At 37.8% G+C, this 15,618-nt stretch overlaps 1 protein-coding gene across 7 annotated transcripts in view; it reads right to left on the bottom strand.

Annotated features, from left to right (window-relative positions):
• MIGA1 (mitoguardin 1) overlaps positions 1-15,618 on the bottom strand; it is a 94,007-nt gene that overhangs the window by 63,972 nt on the left and 14,417 nt on the right. For all 7 annotated transcript variants that reach the window (XM_059075340.2, XM_067044436.1, XM_067044390.1 and 4 more), the window contains exons 3-5: positions 5,194-5,371; positions 3,604-3,740; positions 1,440-1,566 (exon numbers count right to left, since the gene is read on the bottom strand). In XM_059075340.2, coding sequence (XP_058931323.1) covers positions 1,440-1,566; positions 3,604-3,740; positions 5,194-5,371 — 442 coding nt within the window. The remainder of the gene's footprint in view (positions 1-1,439; positions 1,567-3,603; positions 3,741-5,193; positions 5,372-15,618) is intronic.

Here is a 15,618-nt window from a genome sequence, read left to right on the forward strand (position 1 = left end):
AGAATGTGGTCCAAACTGTCACATATCAGCAGTTTTGTAACAGGAATTCAAACATGTTACCAATATATTTTTTATGTCATCAACACTGTGAAGGGAACTGAAACAATAGGTGGGAATTGAAACAATTCTATGACACTGAGACTCCCTGCAGCTTCCCTAGTTTTACTCTATTTCTCTTCAATTCTAACTCTCAATATTCCTACAGAAGTGTTGAGTGCAGGTTTACTAGGCATAGTTAATCTAAAAACATAGTGAGATTAATTCTCAGAAGACCTGGAAAAGGTGGCAGAAGAACTACTCCTATATCTTTCCCCCCCGTGCAGGATGACCTACTGTGACATCACAGCAGATGATACAGTCTTTTTTTTTTTTTTTTAACATCTTTATTGGAGTATAATTGCTTTACAGATGATATAGTCTTTAACTATTCTAGAGTGTGGGAATGCACGCAGACACACGGACCTGCCAACTCACCATCCCCTTACTACTCACTGGCCAAGGCCACATCAAGATTTTATTGGTTTTGTTTTTTAGTTAGTATGCATTTCCCTTAAAAGGAATATAGCCTGAAATAGAGCACAGAAGAACAGGGGAAAGGATCTGAAAATGCACTTGAATCTGACTTGGTGTTAAGGTCTCTGGTTCTCTTCCTGGGCTCCAGTGAGACTTTCTAGACATGCTCATGCTTGAGCTGTAAACACAGGCCTCTTTCTATCTAAAATCGTTTCTAGATATAGGAAGAATACAAATGATACCTAGACAAAAGACTACATAAAATGGATTTTGATAGATTCATTAGATAAAAGTCAACAGATTAGGTTAGGTAGGTGTCATAGATTGAATAAAAACCACCCAAAGATATCACGCCCTAGTCTCTGGAACTTGTAAACATTACCATATAAGAAAAAAGTGTCTTTGCAGATGTGATTAAATTAAGAATCTTAACATAGGGAGATTATCCTAAATTATCTGGTGGGCTCTAGATCCAATCACAACCATCCTTATAAAAGAGAGGCAGAGGAAGATCTGATACACACAGTGAAGAGGAAGGCAGAGATTAGAGTCATGTGGCCACAAGCCTGAAGCCACGAGAAGCTGGAAGAGGCACGGAATGAATTCTCCTCCAAGCCTCCAGAGGGAGCATGGCCCAAACGCCATCCTGATATCAGCCCAGTGATAACGATTTCAGACTTCAGGCCTCCAGAACTCTGGAGAACAGAACTCCAGAACAATATTTCTATTGTTTTAAACCACCAAGTTTGTGGTAATTTTAACAGTAGCCTCAGGAAGCTAACACAACATGTTATGTTATGTAGACTAGAGTCAACAGATGAGAACATTTTACAATTAGAGTTGCTTCCCTTAGAACAATTCATCATTCTTCCGTTTCACATTTAATGTGAGTACAGTATCTTAAAACTTCATTATGTTATTCCTACCCATCAAGTATAGGTTCTCAGGAGTGGTCACAGGAATATTAACAAGTTTAATATCATCTTCATCTCCTTTGTCCCAGGAATTAGAGTTGCCACAAGCACAGCTATGACAAGAATTGACACTCTGGACCTAAAATTAAGATGGACAGAAGTTACTTCAAAATCTCTTCTGTAATAGTATTTTGCGATCTTTTATATTTATAAATTATTTATGTAAATCCTAATCCTGGTATAACAACCCACGGAATTTCTACCTGAAGAAACAAATCTGATTATATTCAGTCAAACTTAAGAGTCATAATGCCCTAAGTATTCTGAACCCTTGTTTACTCAAAAATATACAACTAGAACAATATTTTGAACATAAATCAGATATTTCAATCAAAAATCAAGCAGTGGGCTTCCCTGGTGGTGCAGTGGTTGAGAGTCCGCCTGCCGATCCAGGGGACGTGGGTTCGTGCCCCGGTCTGGGAGGATCCCACACGCTGCGGAGCGGCTGGGCCCCTGAGCCATGGCCGCGGAGCCTATCCTCCACAACGGGAGAGGCCACAGCAGTGAGGGGCCCGCGTACCACAAAAAAAAAAAAAAAAAAAAAAAAAAAAATCAAGCAGTTATTTTTGTAGTTTACTGTCATTAAGTATTTACTTATAAATTTTATCCACACCTACTCTGATTTGAGGCAGCTAGCTTATTTTCCTTTTAGAACTTATTACAATACTGATTCTCTACTATGTAATAATGAAAATCGAAAAGCCTCTGTCATCTTCCCTTCTCCAGCAAGGTCCGCTGAGCCAATCATTTTAGTCACCTCTATGCAAATGACTCCCAAATCTTGAACTTCAGTTCTGTCCTCTTTTGAGAAATCTAAGCTCACACTTCCACCTGTCTATTTGGTGACTCCACTTGGCTCTTTTGTTGGCTTCTCAAAATGACTATATCCAAAAAAAGCTCTGCATCTCCCCACAACAAAAACTCTTCCTCCTCCCAAGTTCACTAACAGTACTTTTGTCTTCATAATTCCTCAAACTAGATAACAAGAAGTCTTCTCTAACTTCTCTTCCCACACCTCTCATATCCAGTTACCAAGTTTTGTGGACCCTGTTCCCTCCTTTTCCACTCCTGTTGTCATGACCCTCACTGAGGCACTCATTAAGAGGCAGAAATCTGGATTCACAGCCCTGGCAGTGGAATGACTAGGTCAGCTAAGGCACATATAGTAAAGTGATTCTAAAGACTTCTTACTTATACTATTACCATAAAACTCCTTTTCTCTAGTCAAGAACAGCTTCAACTTTCAGCTGAGAAAATTCAACACAGAGGTACCCCAGATTATAGAATGGGCATATACTTCATTATCCAGCTCAGTTTCACAGACGAATTGAGAGTCTGCATGCCTTTGATCTAGATGTTCCTACCACAGAATAGCCTTTAAAATTTTGGTGTTTTTTTAGGCATTTAAGAATGGGGCAGCTGTATATTCCAATGAAATACAGAAGCTAGGTATGGAACAGATTACAGTATTCTATAAAGTATTTTTTTAACTATTTTTTTAAATGAATATACATGATGGTAGAGGCATATTCTTCCTGGAAGTATACATACAAGAAATTGTAAGTATTCGTCTCTAAGGAGGGGAATTGAGAGCATCAGGAGCACATTTTTCACTGTTTGCTTTTTGACTCTTCTTTATTTAGTAGGAAGTGCATATCCTACCTAATTTTTAAAATAATTTTAAAACTACATTAGATTTAAACAAATATTAACTTCATTTTTCACCTGTCAATCAATACCATATTAATGCTGTCAAGAAAGAGGTGAAGAACTCCAGACTTGGCAGGTTCATCAAGTGATTTTTGTGACCTAGTACCATGTTTGCTGCATCTTCTAGCTTTCTGCAGAACATCTAGCTTTGAAGCAACACTTCCATACCAACATTACCCTCAGAGGACCCCATGGGACCACATTACTTAACTCAAAAAAACCTGGAACCAAGCTGGCTGAATATTTAGCAAAAGGATAATTTTACTTGCCTGAAGAAAACAGGATCAACCAGATTTCTTAACCTTCTTTCCATACTAAGAGCTATCTATAACTGTATGACATTTAAAGCAATACATAACAATAGATAAGTTAAAAGAAAAATACTAAAAATTTTTTCTTTACTTACAGAGGCCAAACTCTGTGCAGAACCTGAGTATTTACTGAAGAGTCCTCCATTAGCATAATTATAAGACTGAGATCCTTTGTCTTTGGCAGAACTTAAAGATAATGTCAAATTCTGTCTGCTACTGGAACAACTTGAACCTACCAAACAAATATATTAAAAGTATCAATAACTCCAATTATAAATTTCAGGTAAAATTTCAAAGTTTATATATTCATTCAGAGGGCTCATTTTAAAACACATTTCCCTCAATTGTGTAAATTATTAAATGTATACCATTATTAAAATCTACATCTCTATATAATGTTTTTAACACTGCTAAAATCTGCTCCTGAAATGAAGATTAAAACATTCATCAATTACTCAAGGTGGTATTTGAATGGTCTACTGTAATCAGCATAAAAATACTGGCAACTATGAACCTTCATATTATAAATTTAACAAAATATAAGCACTTCTTTCCTGAATTACCTCTAAACTTTATCCTTATCACATTATATTGTAATCAGTCTTTTATACGTCTGTCTCCCCTAACCATCTACCCGTTTATCTAGGGCAGACACTGTACCTTAGTTTATCTTAATGCGGCAGTTAAGACACTCCTCAATTCAAATCCTAGCACTTATTAGTTATATGAACTTGAGCAAGTCACTCAACTTTTCCATATCTCAATTTTCTTTAGGTATAAAATGGGAACAAAAACATAGGGTTATAGTCCTAATTCATAGGATTGTTATAAAGGTTAAATTAACACAGTGAATATATAGCATGTAGCATTGCACCTGAGGTCAAATAAAACATCAGTAAGTGAGAGGCATCATTATTGTCATAATGTTCACTACACTTGGCACAAAATAGTCATTCATTAATTATTTGTTGGGTCAACAAATCACAAAATCATATGATAAATCAAATAATAAATTTAAAATAATTTAAAGTTCAAAAGTAAATCCAGCATGCTCAAGAAATTATTTCTATTGATACAATTTGATAATATGTATCAGATCTCTAACAAAAACTATAGATCATTTAAAGGCCAGCAATTCTACTTCTAGAACTTTATAAACTTAGGAAATAAACCAGACAAGTATATGCAAAGCAAGAAAAACAACCTAAAGAGAACAACAGGGAACTGGTTAAAAAATTAGAGTACATTTGTACACTAAATACATATTAAAAATGATAGCACAGAGATATATTTATTGACATTTAAAGACATTCTTATATAATGTTAAATATTTTAAAGGCAGGTTACAAAAGGTATTAATTTTACGTAAAATGCATAAATCATTTACTTGTATATAATATAAAATTTTATGTCTCAATATGATATTTAAGTGCAAATATAAATGGATAGATATATACCAAAGTTATTAGCAGTATTTATTTCTGGGTAGCAGAATTTCAAGTGATTTTAATTTTTCTGTTTGCTTGTCTGTACTTTCTAATCTTTCTAAAATTCATCTGTATTACTTGTGAGTTAAATATTAAGCAAGGAAATTTTGGAAACTAAAACACTGAAATCACTGCACTCCAGTAATGATTTACATATAAAATTTCCTTTGCAGACTTAATTCAGCTATTTCTACATACCTTTGTCTGATGCTGCTCTTTTAGTGTATTCAAGTATGAGATGCTCTGGTTCCCATGGTAATATTTTTCCTTTCTTCTTTCCACGTCTTCTTTTAAAGTGACGGGCCAGAAAAATTACAGATACAACACTCACTGCAGTTACCACAAATAACTTTTTAGCTACTGGCGAAAATTTGATCTGGAAAAGATGCAATTAGATTGAAAAAAAAGTCTTATTTGTTTGTTTAAAATCAACATAAGGACTAAAATTATTCTTAAGCTAATCTGGTTCTAAATACTACCAAGATAATATTGTTTTACTCTTTCAATGACAACTAGTCCAATTTGAATTTTAAAGACAAACCCCAAAAATGTAGTAATTTATTATCCACTGCTCTGCAGTTCTCAGATAAATAATAATACCCAAAAAGTTATCAGGAGCACAAAATAATTCAATCCCATTAATATCTGTTGAACAACTAATGATTAATTCGTGCAACTCAATCTTCTATCTGAATCACAGCAAGATTTTTAATTGCAGGAATGATTAAATCAGACTTTTAAAATGAACCACTTCTTAAAACTATCTGGAAATGTGAGCAAACATAAATTAACTCAATTTATAAGTATCATTTAAATAAGCCCTTTTATTCATGAATTAATCAACAAATATTTACTCAGCGTCTTACAATATACCAGGACTATGCTATAAAAATGAAAATGAAAATCTTAGTATAATTCTATTCAATAAGCATATATCAAATGTCTTTCATTTATCAAGATGCACCAGGTATACAGAGGATACAGATCTTGCTTCCCTCAAGAGTGTACTAATAGTAAAGACAAATATACAAATAACGTATTACAAATAATTACAGTATAGTGTGATAAATACAGTAATGTAAGTATGTACTAAGTACTAACATAAGAGCAAGAGGTAATTAACTTTGTCTTGAGGGACAAACACTATTAATCACCTAAAATGCAAAAGAACTTTAATATAAAGCTATAGGCTTGGGGATGTAGAAAGCTAGGAAGAGTGTCACTTCCAAACTTCCAAAAACAAAAAAGCCAAATGACAAATTCTCAATTTTTTTGAACCCATCAGAATGCAGAAGTTGGAGGGTAATCAACTGGCCCCAAAACTAAGGAGACACGGGTTTTCACCCGCAAAGATAAGACATGAACACTGACATGCAGGAAGAAGGTATATCAGGATATCAGTAAGAAGAGTTCAGCTAGCGTGGTTGGTAAATTGGTGGAGACTGAGAGTGTACTGGTGAAAGATGGTGAATCACCCTTCCCAGGGGGGCACGTGTGGAGCAAATATAGGGGTAATTCACACTTTTTGGACATTTTTATCTTCATGAATCCCAGCCAGCACGTATAGAAAAGACTGCAATGGGCTTCCCTGGTGGCACAGTGGTTGAGAGTCTGCCTGCTGATGCAGGGGACACGGGTTCGTGCCCCGGTCCGGGAAGATCCCACATGCCACGGAGCGGCTAGGCCCGTGAGCCATGGCCGCTGAGCCTGCGCGTCCGGAGCCTGTGCTCCACAATGGGAGAGGCCACAACAGTGAGAGACCCACGTACCGCAAAAAGAAAAAAAAAAAAAAAAAAAAAGACTGCAAGAGTCCTAAGAAAGTCTCCCTAATGGTGAACTGTGGAAGGGAAACAGGAATTTTTGTTGAGGGACATGAACTGCATCAGTACCCTTCTCTTTTGTCTCCCAAAAGAAACAAAAGCCTTAAACTGTGGGATGCAGTTTTAACTTTAGAGGGAAATTTATACCATTAAATGTTTATATTAAGAAAAAAAGAAAGGTGTTGAATCCATAATCTGAGCTTTGACCTTAGAAAAAGAAGACCAAATCCAATCTAAAGCAAGCAGAAAATTAGGAAGTAATGAAGACTACACAGAAATCAATGAAATGGAAAACCAACTCAATCAAATCAAAAGTTGTTTGGGTTTTTTAATTTTTTTTTTTTTTTTTTTTTTTTGCGTTATGCGGACCTCTCACTGTTGTGGCCTCTCCCGTTGCGGAGCACAGGCTCCGGACGCACAGGCCCAGCGGCCATGGCTCACGGGCTTAGTTGCTCCGCGGCATGTGGGATCTTCCCGGACCAGGGCACGAACCCGTGTCTCCTGCATCGGCAGGCGGACTCTCAACCACTGCGCCACCAGGGAAGCCCGGTTTTTTAATTTTTAATTTTTTATTGTTTTGGCTGCACTGTGCAGCTTGCAGGATCTTAGTTCCCTGACCAGGGATCAAACCCAGGCCCTGGACAGTGGAAGTTCAGAGTCCCAACCATGGGACCACCAGGGAATTCCTGGTTTTGTTTTGTTTTGTTTTGTTTAATTTGTTTTATTTATTTATTCTTGGCTGTGTTGGGTCTTTGTTACTGTGCACGGGCTCTCTAGTTGCAGCGAGCAGGGGCTACTCTGCCTTGCGGTGTGCAAGCTTCTCATTGCAGTGGCTTCTCTTGCTGTGGAGCACAGGCTCTAGGCACATGGGCTTCAGCAGTTGTGGTATGTGGGCTCAACAGTTGTGGCTCGTGGGCTCTAGAGCGCAGGTTCAGTAGTTGTGGCACACGGGCTTAGTTGCTCTGCGGCATGTGGGATCTTCCCAGACCAGGGCTTGAACCCGTGTCCCCTGCATTGGCAGGCGGATTCTTAACCACTGTGCCACCAGGGAAGCCCCTAGGTTTTTTTTTAAATAAATAAAACTGATAAACCTCTAGTCAGTCTGATCAAAAAGAAAGGGAGAAAGAAAAGATACATATTACCAAAATCAGAAATGAAGGAAGGGCCACCACTACAGACCTCACAGATATGAAAAGGATAAAACAAAAAAGATTACTATGAACAACTCTATGCCCATAAATTCAATAACTTAGATAAAACTGACTAATTCCTTAAAAGAGAGAAACCATCAAATTTACTCAGGAAGGCGCTTCCCTGGTGGCACAGTGGTAGGAATCCGCCTGCCAATGCAGGGGACAAGGGTTCAATCCCTGGTCCGGGAAGATCCCACATGCCGCAGAGCAACGAAGCCCATGCCACAACTACTAAGCCTGTGCTCTAGAGCCCACGAGCCACAACTACTGAGCCCGTGTGCCACAACTACTGAAGCCCATGTGCCTAGAGGGCACTGCAACAAGGGAAGCCACCGCAATGAGAAGCCTGTGCACCGCAACAAAGAGTAGCCCCCACTCGCCGCAACTAGAGGAAGCCTGTGCGCAGCAACGAAGATCCAACGCAGCCAAAAATAAATAAATTTGGAAAAAAAATCTTACTCAAGAATAGATAGCATGAATACTTACATACCTACTAAAGAAAACGAATATGTAGTTAAAATCTTCTAACAAAGCAAATTATAAGCCAAATTCTACCAAATATTCAAGGAAGAAATATCAAATCCTACAAAGAGGGAAAACTTTGCAATTTTTTTTTTTTTTTTTTTTTTTTCAGTACGTGGGCCTGTCACTGTTGTGGCCACTCCCGCTGCGGAGCACAGGGTCCGGACGCGCAGGCTCAGCGGCCATGGCTCACGGGCCCAGCCACTCCGTGGCATGCGGGATCCTCCCAGACTGGGGCACGAACCCGTGTCCCCTGCGTCGGCAGACGGACTCTCAACCACTGCACCACCAGGGAAGCCCCACAATCTTTTTACAAACCCATCATTACTATTAACATCAAAACCAAAGACATTACAAAAACAAAAACAAACCTACAGACTAACATTGATAGATGCAGAAATTCTTCATAAAATATTAACAAATCAATTCAGCAATATATAAAAAGAATAATATATATGACCAAATGGGGTATATCCTAGGAATTCAAATCTGGTTCAACATTCAAAAACTAATCAATATACTTCAGCATAATAACAAACTAAAGAAGAAAAGCCATAATATAATCTCAATATATTAAAAAATAAGTAGCAATATGAACTGTTTTGCTTTTTCTTTTTAATATATACAGATAGACAAATTCAGAAATATAGTTGTGTATAAATACACTGATCAGTATGCATTCACACATATCCTAGTTCTGTCTCCTAAGAGGACCTAGAAATAGCAACATCTCAGTAGCAATACACACACTTTGCATCCAGATCTTAGTTTCTAATTGCCAGAGACTAAAGAGAACTAAATATGGAGACTAAAGAGAGCCAAAGCTCCCCGGAAAAGTGGGTAATTCCAAGATTGAGGCAGAGAAAATACAAAATGAACCTGGAGAGGAAAAAAAAAAAAAAGAGGCCATATCAGGCATGTCAAAAGACACAGAAGCCAACCTGAAAGAGCTTCCAAAGCCAAATATGGAACAATCTGAGCAACAAAATAAATAACAATAGTATTAGATTATAAACCAAACAACAAAATAAATACCCAAACTGATATAAATCAATAATTGAATAAATTAATAAAAAGGGAAGAAAGGACAACTCTCCCTTACAGAATAATTTTAAATAATGAGTGTAGAAGGAATGAAGGAAATACAAACTCACCAATAAACGCTATGGTAATAACTGCTTAAGGCAAGATTCACTACTAAGTGCTAAAATTAGGGGACAGGGACTTCCCTGGTGGTGCAGTATTTAAGAATCTGCCGGCCAATGCAGGGGACACGGGTTCAATCCCCGGTCCAGGAAGATCCCACATGCCACTGAGCAACTAAGTCCGTGTGCCACAACTACTGAGCCCGCATGCAACAAGTACTGAGGTGTGCGTGCCACAACTACTGAAGCCCCCAGGCCTAGCGCCCGAGCTCTGAAACAAGAGAAGCCACTGCAATGAGAAGCCTGTGCACTGCAAAGAAGAGTAGCCCCTGCTCGCCGCAACTAGAGAAAGCCTGCGCACAGCCAACGAAGACCCAACGCAGCCAGAAATAAATAAATAAATAAAATTTATTTTAAAAATAAAATAAAATAAAATTAGGGGACAAAAGTTTAAGGAGAAACAATATATTTGCAGAGTCTCAAAGCACCTACCTCCAAATTTATTTACAAAGAGAAAAAACAGCTGAAAAACTTTAATCAAGTGATCAAGGTTAACATCACCTGTAAAAGACATATACACATCATCATGTATCCCCTGATATAATGCCCTGTGGTTTCTTGTCAAAAATGAATAATCTCAGTGCAATCCTGAGAAAACATCAGACAAATTCAATTGAGGGACAGTCTATAAAATACCTAATTTGTACTCTTCAAAAGTGTCAAGCATAAAAGTCAAGGAAAGATTGAAGGAACTGTCACAGATTGAAGAAAACTAAGGAGACTTAACAACTAAAAGCAATGTGGAAAAAGTAATGAAATTTAAGTAATTACATTAAAAAAAAAAATTGGGTTAGCCAAAAAGTTCGTTCGGTTTTCCCATAAGATTGCTCTAGTAGCACCTATCTTTAACTTCATGCGAAACAATTGTTAGACTGAATTGTGACAGCTGCAAATCAATGTTATACCACACAGGAAATAGCCGACATACTCAAAATATCCAAATCAAGTGCTGAAAATCATTTGCACCAGCTTGGTTATGTTAATCACTTTGATGTTTGGGTTCCACATAAGTTTAGCAGAAAAAAACCTTCTTGACTATTTCCCCATGCGAATCTCTACTTAAACATAACAAAAACGTTCCGTTTTTTTGTTTTTTTGTTTTTTTTGTGGTACGCGGGCCTCTCACTGCTGTGGCCTCTCCCGTTGCGGAGCACAGGCTCCGGATGCACAGGCTCAGCGGCCATGGCTCACGGGCCCAGCCGCTCCGCGGCATGTGGGATCCTCCCGGACCGGGGCACGAACCCGTGTCCCCCGCATCGGCAGGCGGACTCCCAACCACTGCGCCACCAGGGAAGCCCAACGTTCCGTTTTTAAAACAAATTGTGATGGGTGATGAAAAGTGGATACTGTACAATAATGTGGAACAGAAGAGATCGTGGGACAAGTGAAATGAAACACCACCAAACACACCAAAGGCTGGTCTTGATCCAAAGAAGGTGATGCTGTGTATATGGTGGGACTGGAAGGAGTTTCTCTATTATGAGCTCCTTCCGGAAAACCAAACGATTAATTCCAACAAGTACTGCTCCCAGTTAGACCAACTGAAAGCAGCACTCAACGAAAAGCATCCAGAATTAGTCAACAGAAAACACAAAATCTTCCATCAGGTTAACGCAAGACCGCATGTTTCTTTGATGACCAGGATGACCAGGCAAAAGCTGTTACAGCTTTGTTGGGAAGTTCTGATTCATCCACTGTATTCACCAGACATTGCACCTTCGGATTTCCATTTATTTTGGTCTTTACAAAATTCTCTAATGAAAAAATTTCACTTCCCTGGAAGACTGTAAAAGGCACCTGGAACAGTGCTTTGCTCAATAAGACAAAAAGTTTTGGCAAGATGGAATCATGAAGTTGCCTGAAAAATGGCAGAAGGTAGTGGAACAAAACGGTGAATATGTTGTTCAATAAAGTTCGTGGTGAAAATGAAAAATTTGTCTTTATTTTTACTTAAAAACCAAAGGAACTTTTTGGCCAACCCAATAAATAAAGTCTACAGTTTTTAGTTAAGAATATTATGCCAATGTTAATTTCTTAGTTTTAGTGATTATACTAGAGTTATGATAGATGTATACATTAAGGAAAATTGGGCGAACAGTATATGGAAATTCTCTGTACAATCTTTACAACTTTGATAAGTAAAATTCTTTCCAAAAAAAGAGATAAAGCTCTGACAGACCTTGTTAAGAGGATGAAAAAACATGCTACAGACTGGGAGAAAATATTGATATTTGTAAACCACCTATCTGATAAAGGACTTGTTTACAGAATTCATAAAGAACTCTTGAAATTCCACAGTAAGAAAGCAATCCAATTAGAAAACAGGCGAAGGACATGAAGAGACATTTCATTTCACAGAAGATGATACACGGATGGCATAGACACACACACACATACACACACAAAAAGATGTTCAACATCATCAATAGAGAAATGTTAATTAAATCTACTGTGACATATGACACACCTATTAGAACAGCTAAAAAAATTGTTTTAGTGACAATATCAAATGCTGGTGAGGATATGAAGACTACTTCTCATATATAGTTGTTGGAAATTTAAAATGGGACAACCATTCTGGAAAATAATTTGGCAATTTCTTTAAAAACTAAACATCCACTTACCATATGACCCAGTAATCACATTCCTGAGCATATATACCAGAAAAATAAAAACTTATGCCCACACCAAACCTGTACACAAATGTTCACAGCAGCTTTATTTATAATAATCAAAACTGGAAACAGACAAAATGTCCCTCAATAAATGAATGTTAACAAACTGTGGTACATCCATATACAGACTAGAATACCTCAATAAAAAGGAAAAAATTATTGAACCTCTCTGTACTATTTTTGCAACCTCCTGTGAATCTATAAGTACTTAAAGTTTTTAGAAAATAAAGCTGTATCAACACAGCTGTTAATCCCAGTTAATTCAAACCAATGAAATTTTGGAAGAATTTTGTGATTGGGTTGTTTTCCTTCGCACAACTATTCAATTAAACTGAACTGGGAATTTCCTGGCAGTCCAGTGGTTAAGATTCTGTGATTTCGCTGCCGAGGGCCTGGGTTCGATCCCTGGTTGGGGAACTAAGATCCCACAAGCCGTGAAGTGCAGCCAAAAAATAATAAATAAATAAAAATCTTTAAAGACCTGAATTGACCCATGATGCACAGTTTGTCGTCTTTAAATATCATTTTACACTAAAGGGTTGCTTGGAGAACTGGCTGATTCCAGGTATGGGGCATGAAAAGTATGAGAGGAGCCTGTAACATCTTCTCATACCAGATAGCAAGGAGGCTGTCAACAGAGTTGTATCTAAAGCACAAACAGGCCAACTTGAATAGGCTCTCACTGGCCAAAATGATTCATTTGAGCATAAACAAGGATAAATAAAGTAATGGTTTAATATATCATATATAATTAAATCTGTGAGATAAAATGATCTTTTTTTTTTTTTTTTTTTGCAATACACAGGCCCCTCACTGCTGTGGCCTCTCCCGTTGCAGAGCACAGGCTCTGGACGCGCAGGCCCAGCAGCCACGCCCACAGTCCCAGCCACTCCGCGGCATGCGGGATCCTCCCGGACTGGGGCACAAACTCATGTCCCCTGCATCGGCAGGCGGACTCTCAACCACTGAGCCACCAGGGAAGCCCAAAATGACCTTTTTTTAAACCTTCCTTGATCAGCTCTGACGAATACTAAAGAACCATCTCATTATTTTACAATCTGGTCAATAAAAAGGAAAGAAGCAATTATTCTGCCATTTCTATGCAAACTGCACCAAGGTACCCAAGTAGTGACAGAAAGTTTCTCTTCATTGATATATTTTAGCTAATAAATTAAGAAGGAAATATAGAGCTTCCCTGGTGGTGCAGTGGGTGAGAGTCCGCCTGCCAATGCAGGGGACACGGGTTCGTGCCCCGGTCCGGGAAGATCCCACATGCCGCGGAGCAGCTGGGCCTGTGAGCCATGGCCGCTGAGCCTGCGTGTCCGGAGCCTGTGCTCCGCAACAGGACAGGCCACAACAGTGAGAGACCAGTGTACCGCAAAAAAAAAAAAAAAAAAAAAAGGAAATATAGAATGATGTCACCATTTTACAACCTCTTGAATTAGCAGATCCAGTAGTAATTATCAAAGACTGCCAACATCACAAAAAGAGTCAACCAGATATTATGTACTTCCTATAACTTAGCTTTAGTAACAAACAAATTGAATCTAATTGATACTCCAATCTAACTCAATTCATAGAAAAATACAGTGGAGAGAATATAATCAGAATTATCCTGTCACAATAAAGAACACGGTTTCTTCCACAGAGAAAATAAAAGCAAAGCAAAAAAAAAATGATATGGAGGAAACTACAGATTAAAAGAGATCTAAGAGTTGACAGATACCTAAGAGATTTAAAAGATACCTCAATTCCATCAAACAAAACAAAAACAAACAAAAAATACTCATAGGACAACAGGAGAAATTAAACACTGACTGGATACTGATAATAAGGAATTACTATTATATGGAAGGATGTAATGTTATTGTGGTGGTTCTACTTTAAGAGGTGACATATAAAATGAAACAGTTACAGATGAAATAATATGATGTATCGATTTGCCTCAAAAGAATCCAGTGAGGGATGGAGGAGGAAATGGATAGGAAAAACAGAAGAAACAAGATAGCCATGCAAACTCTACTCAATACTCTGTAATGACTTGTATGGAAAAGAATCTAAAGAAGAGTGGATATATGTATAGGTATAACTGATTCACTTTGCTGTATACCTGAAACTAATGCAACATTGTAAATCAACTATACTCCAATAAAAATTTAAAAAAAGAAAAAAAGAAAAAAAAGATTGCCCATGCATTGCTATCTGTTGAGGCTGATTGTCAGGTATATGGGGGTTCATTAAACTATTCAATTTTGTATATGCTTAAAATTTTCTATAATAAAAGTATTTGTAAAAATAAAAATTGAATTAACATAAACTTTAAACTATAATGTAACAGTAGAATAAAAACAATTATTCATTACCATTTAAAACCACATGATCATCTGTGTAGAAAAACTCTATGAAACTCACAAAAAGCTACCAGAACTAATAACTGAGTTTAATAAAGCTATAAGATATAATATCAATATATAAAAGTCTATTTTCATATACTAGTAATAAATAACTAGAAATGGAAATTTTAAAAATACCATTTACAGTAGCATCATATTGAAATACTTAAGGATAAATCCGACAAAAGATGTGAAAGAGGGCTTCCCTGGTGGTGCAGTGGTTGAGAATCTGCTTGCTAATGCAGGGGACACGGGTTCGAGCCCTGGTCTGGGAGGATACCACATGCCGTGGAGCAACTAGGCCCGTGAGCCACAACTACTGAGCCTGCGCATCTGGAGCCTGTGCTCCTCAACAAGATAGGCCGCGATAGTGAGAGGCCCGCGCACCATGATGAAGAGTGGCCCCCGCTTGCCACAACTAGAGAAAGCCCTTGCACAGAAACAAAGACCCAACACAGCAAAAATAAATAAATTAATTAATAAACTCCTACCCCCAACATCTTAAAAAAAAAAGATGTGAAAGACATGTATCCTGAAAACTAGCAAACACTGCTGAGGTTCAAGAAAGAAAACCTAAATATATGGAAAGATGTACCACATTTATAGGTTGAAAGACTCAAAGATGTCAACTGTCCCCAAATTGATCTATACATTCAATACAATCCCAATGACAATCCTAGCAGGATTTTTTTTTTTTTTTTGGTAAAAACTGATACTTGATTTCTAAATTTCATATAAAGGGAATTCCCTGGTTGTCCAATGGTTAGGACACCATGCTTTCACTGCTGAGGGTGCAGGTACAACCCTGGTCAGGG

This window comes from Kogia breviceps, chromosome 1 (assembly GCF_026419965.1).
Source record: "Kogia breviceps isolate mKogBre1 chromosome 1, mKogBre1 haplotype 1, whole genome shotgun sequence".
Lineage (NCBI taxonomy): Eukaryota > Metazoa > Chordata > Mammalia > Artiodactyla > Physeteridae > Kogia > Kogia breviceps.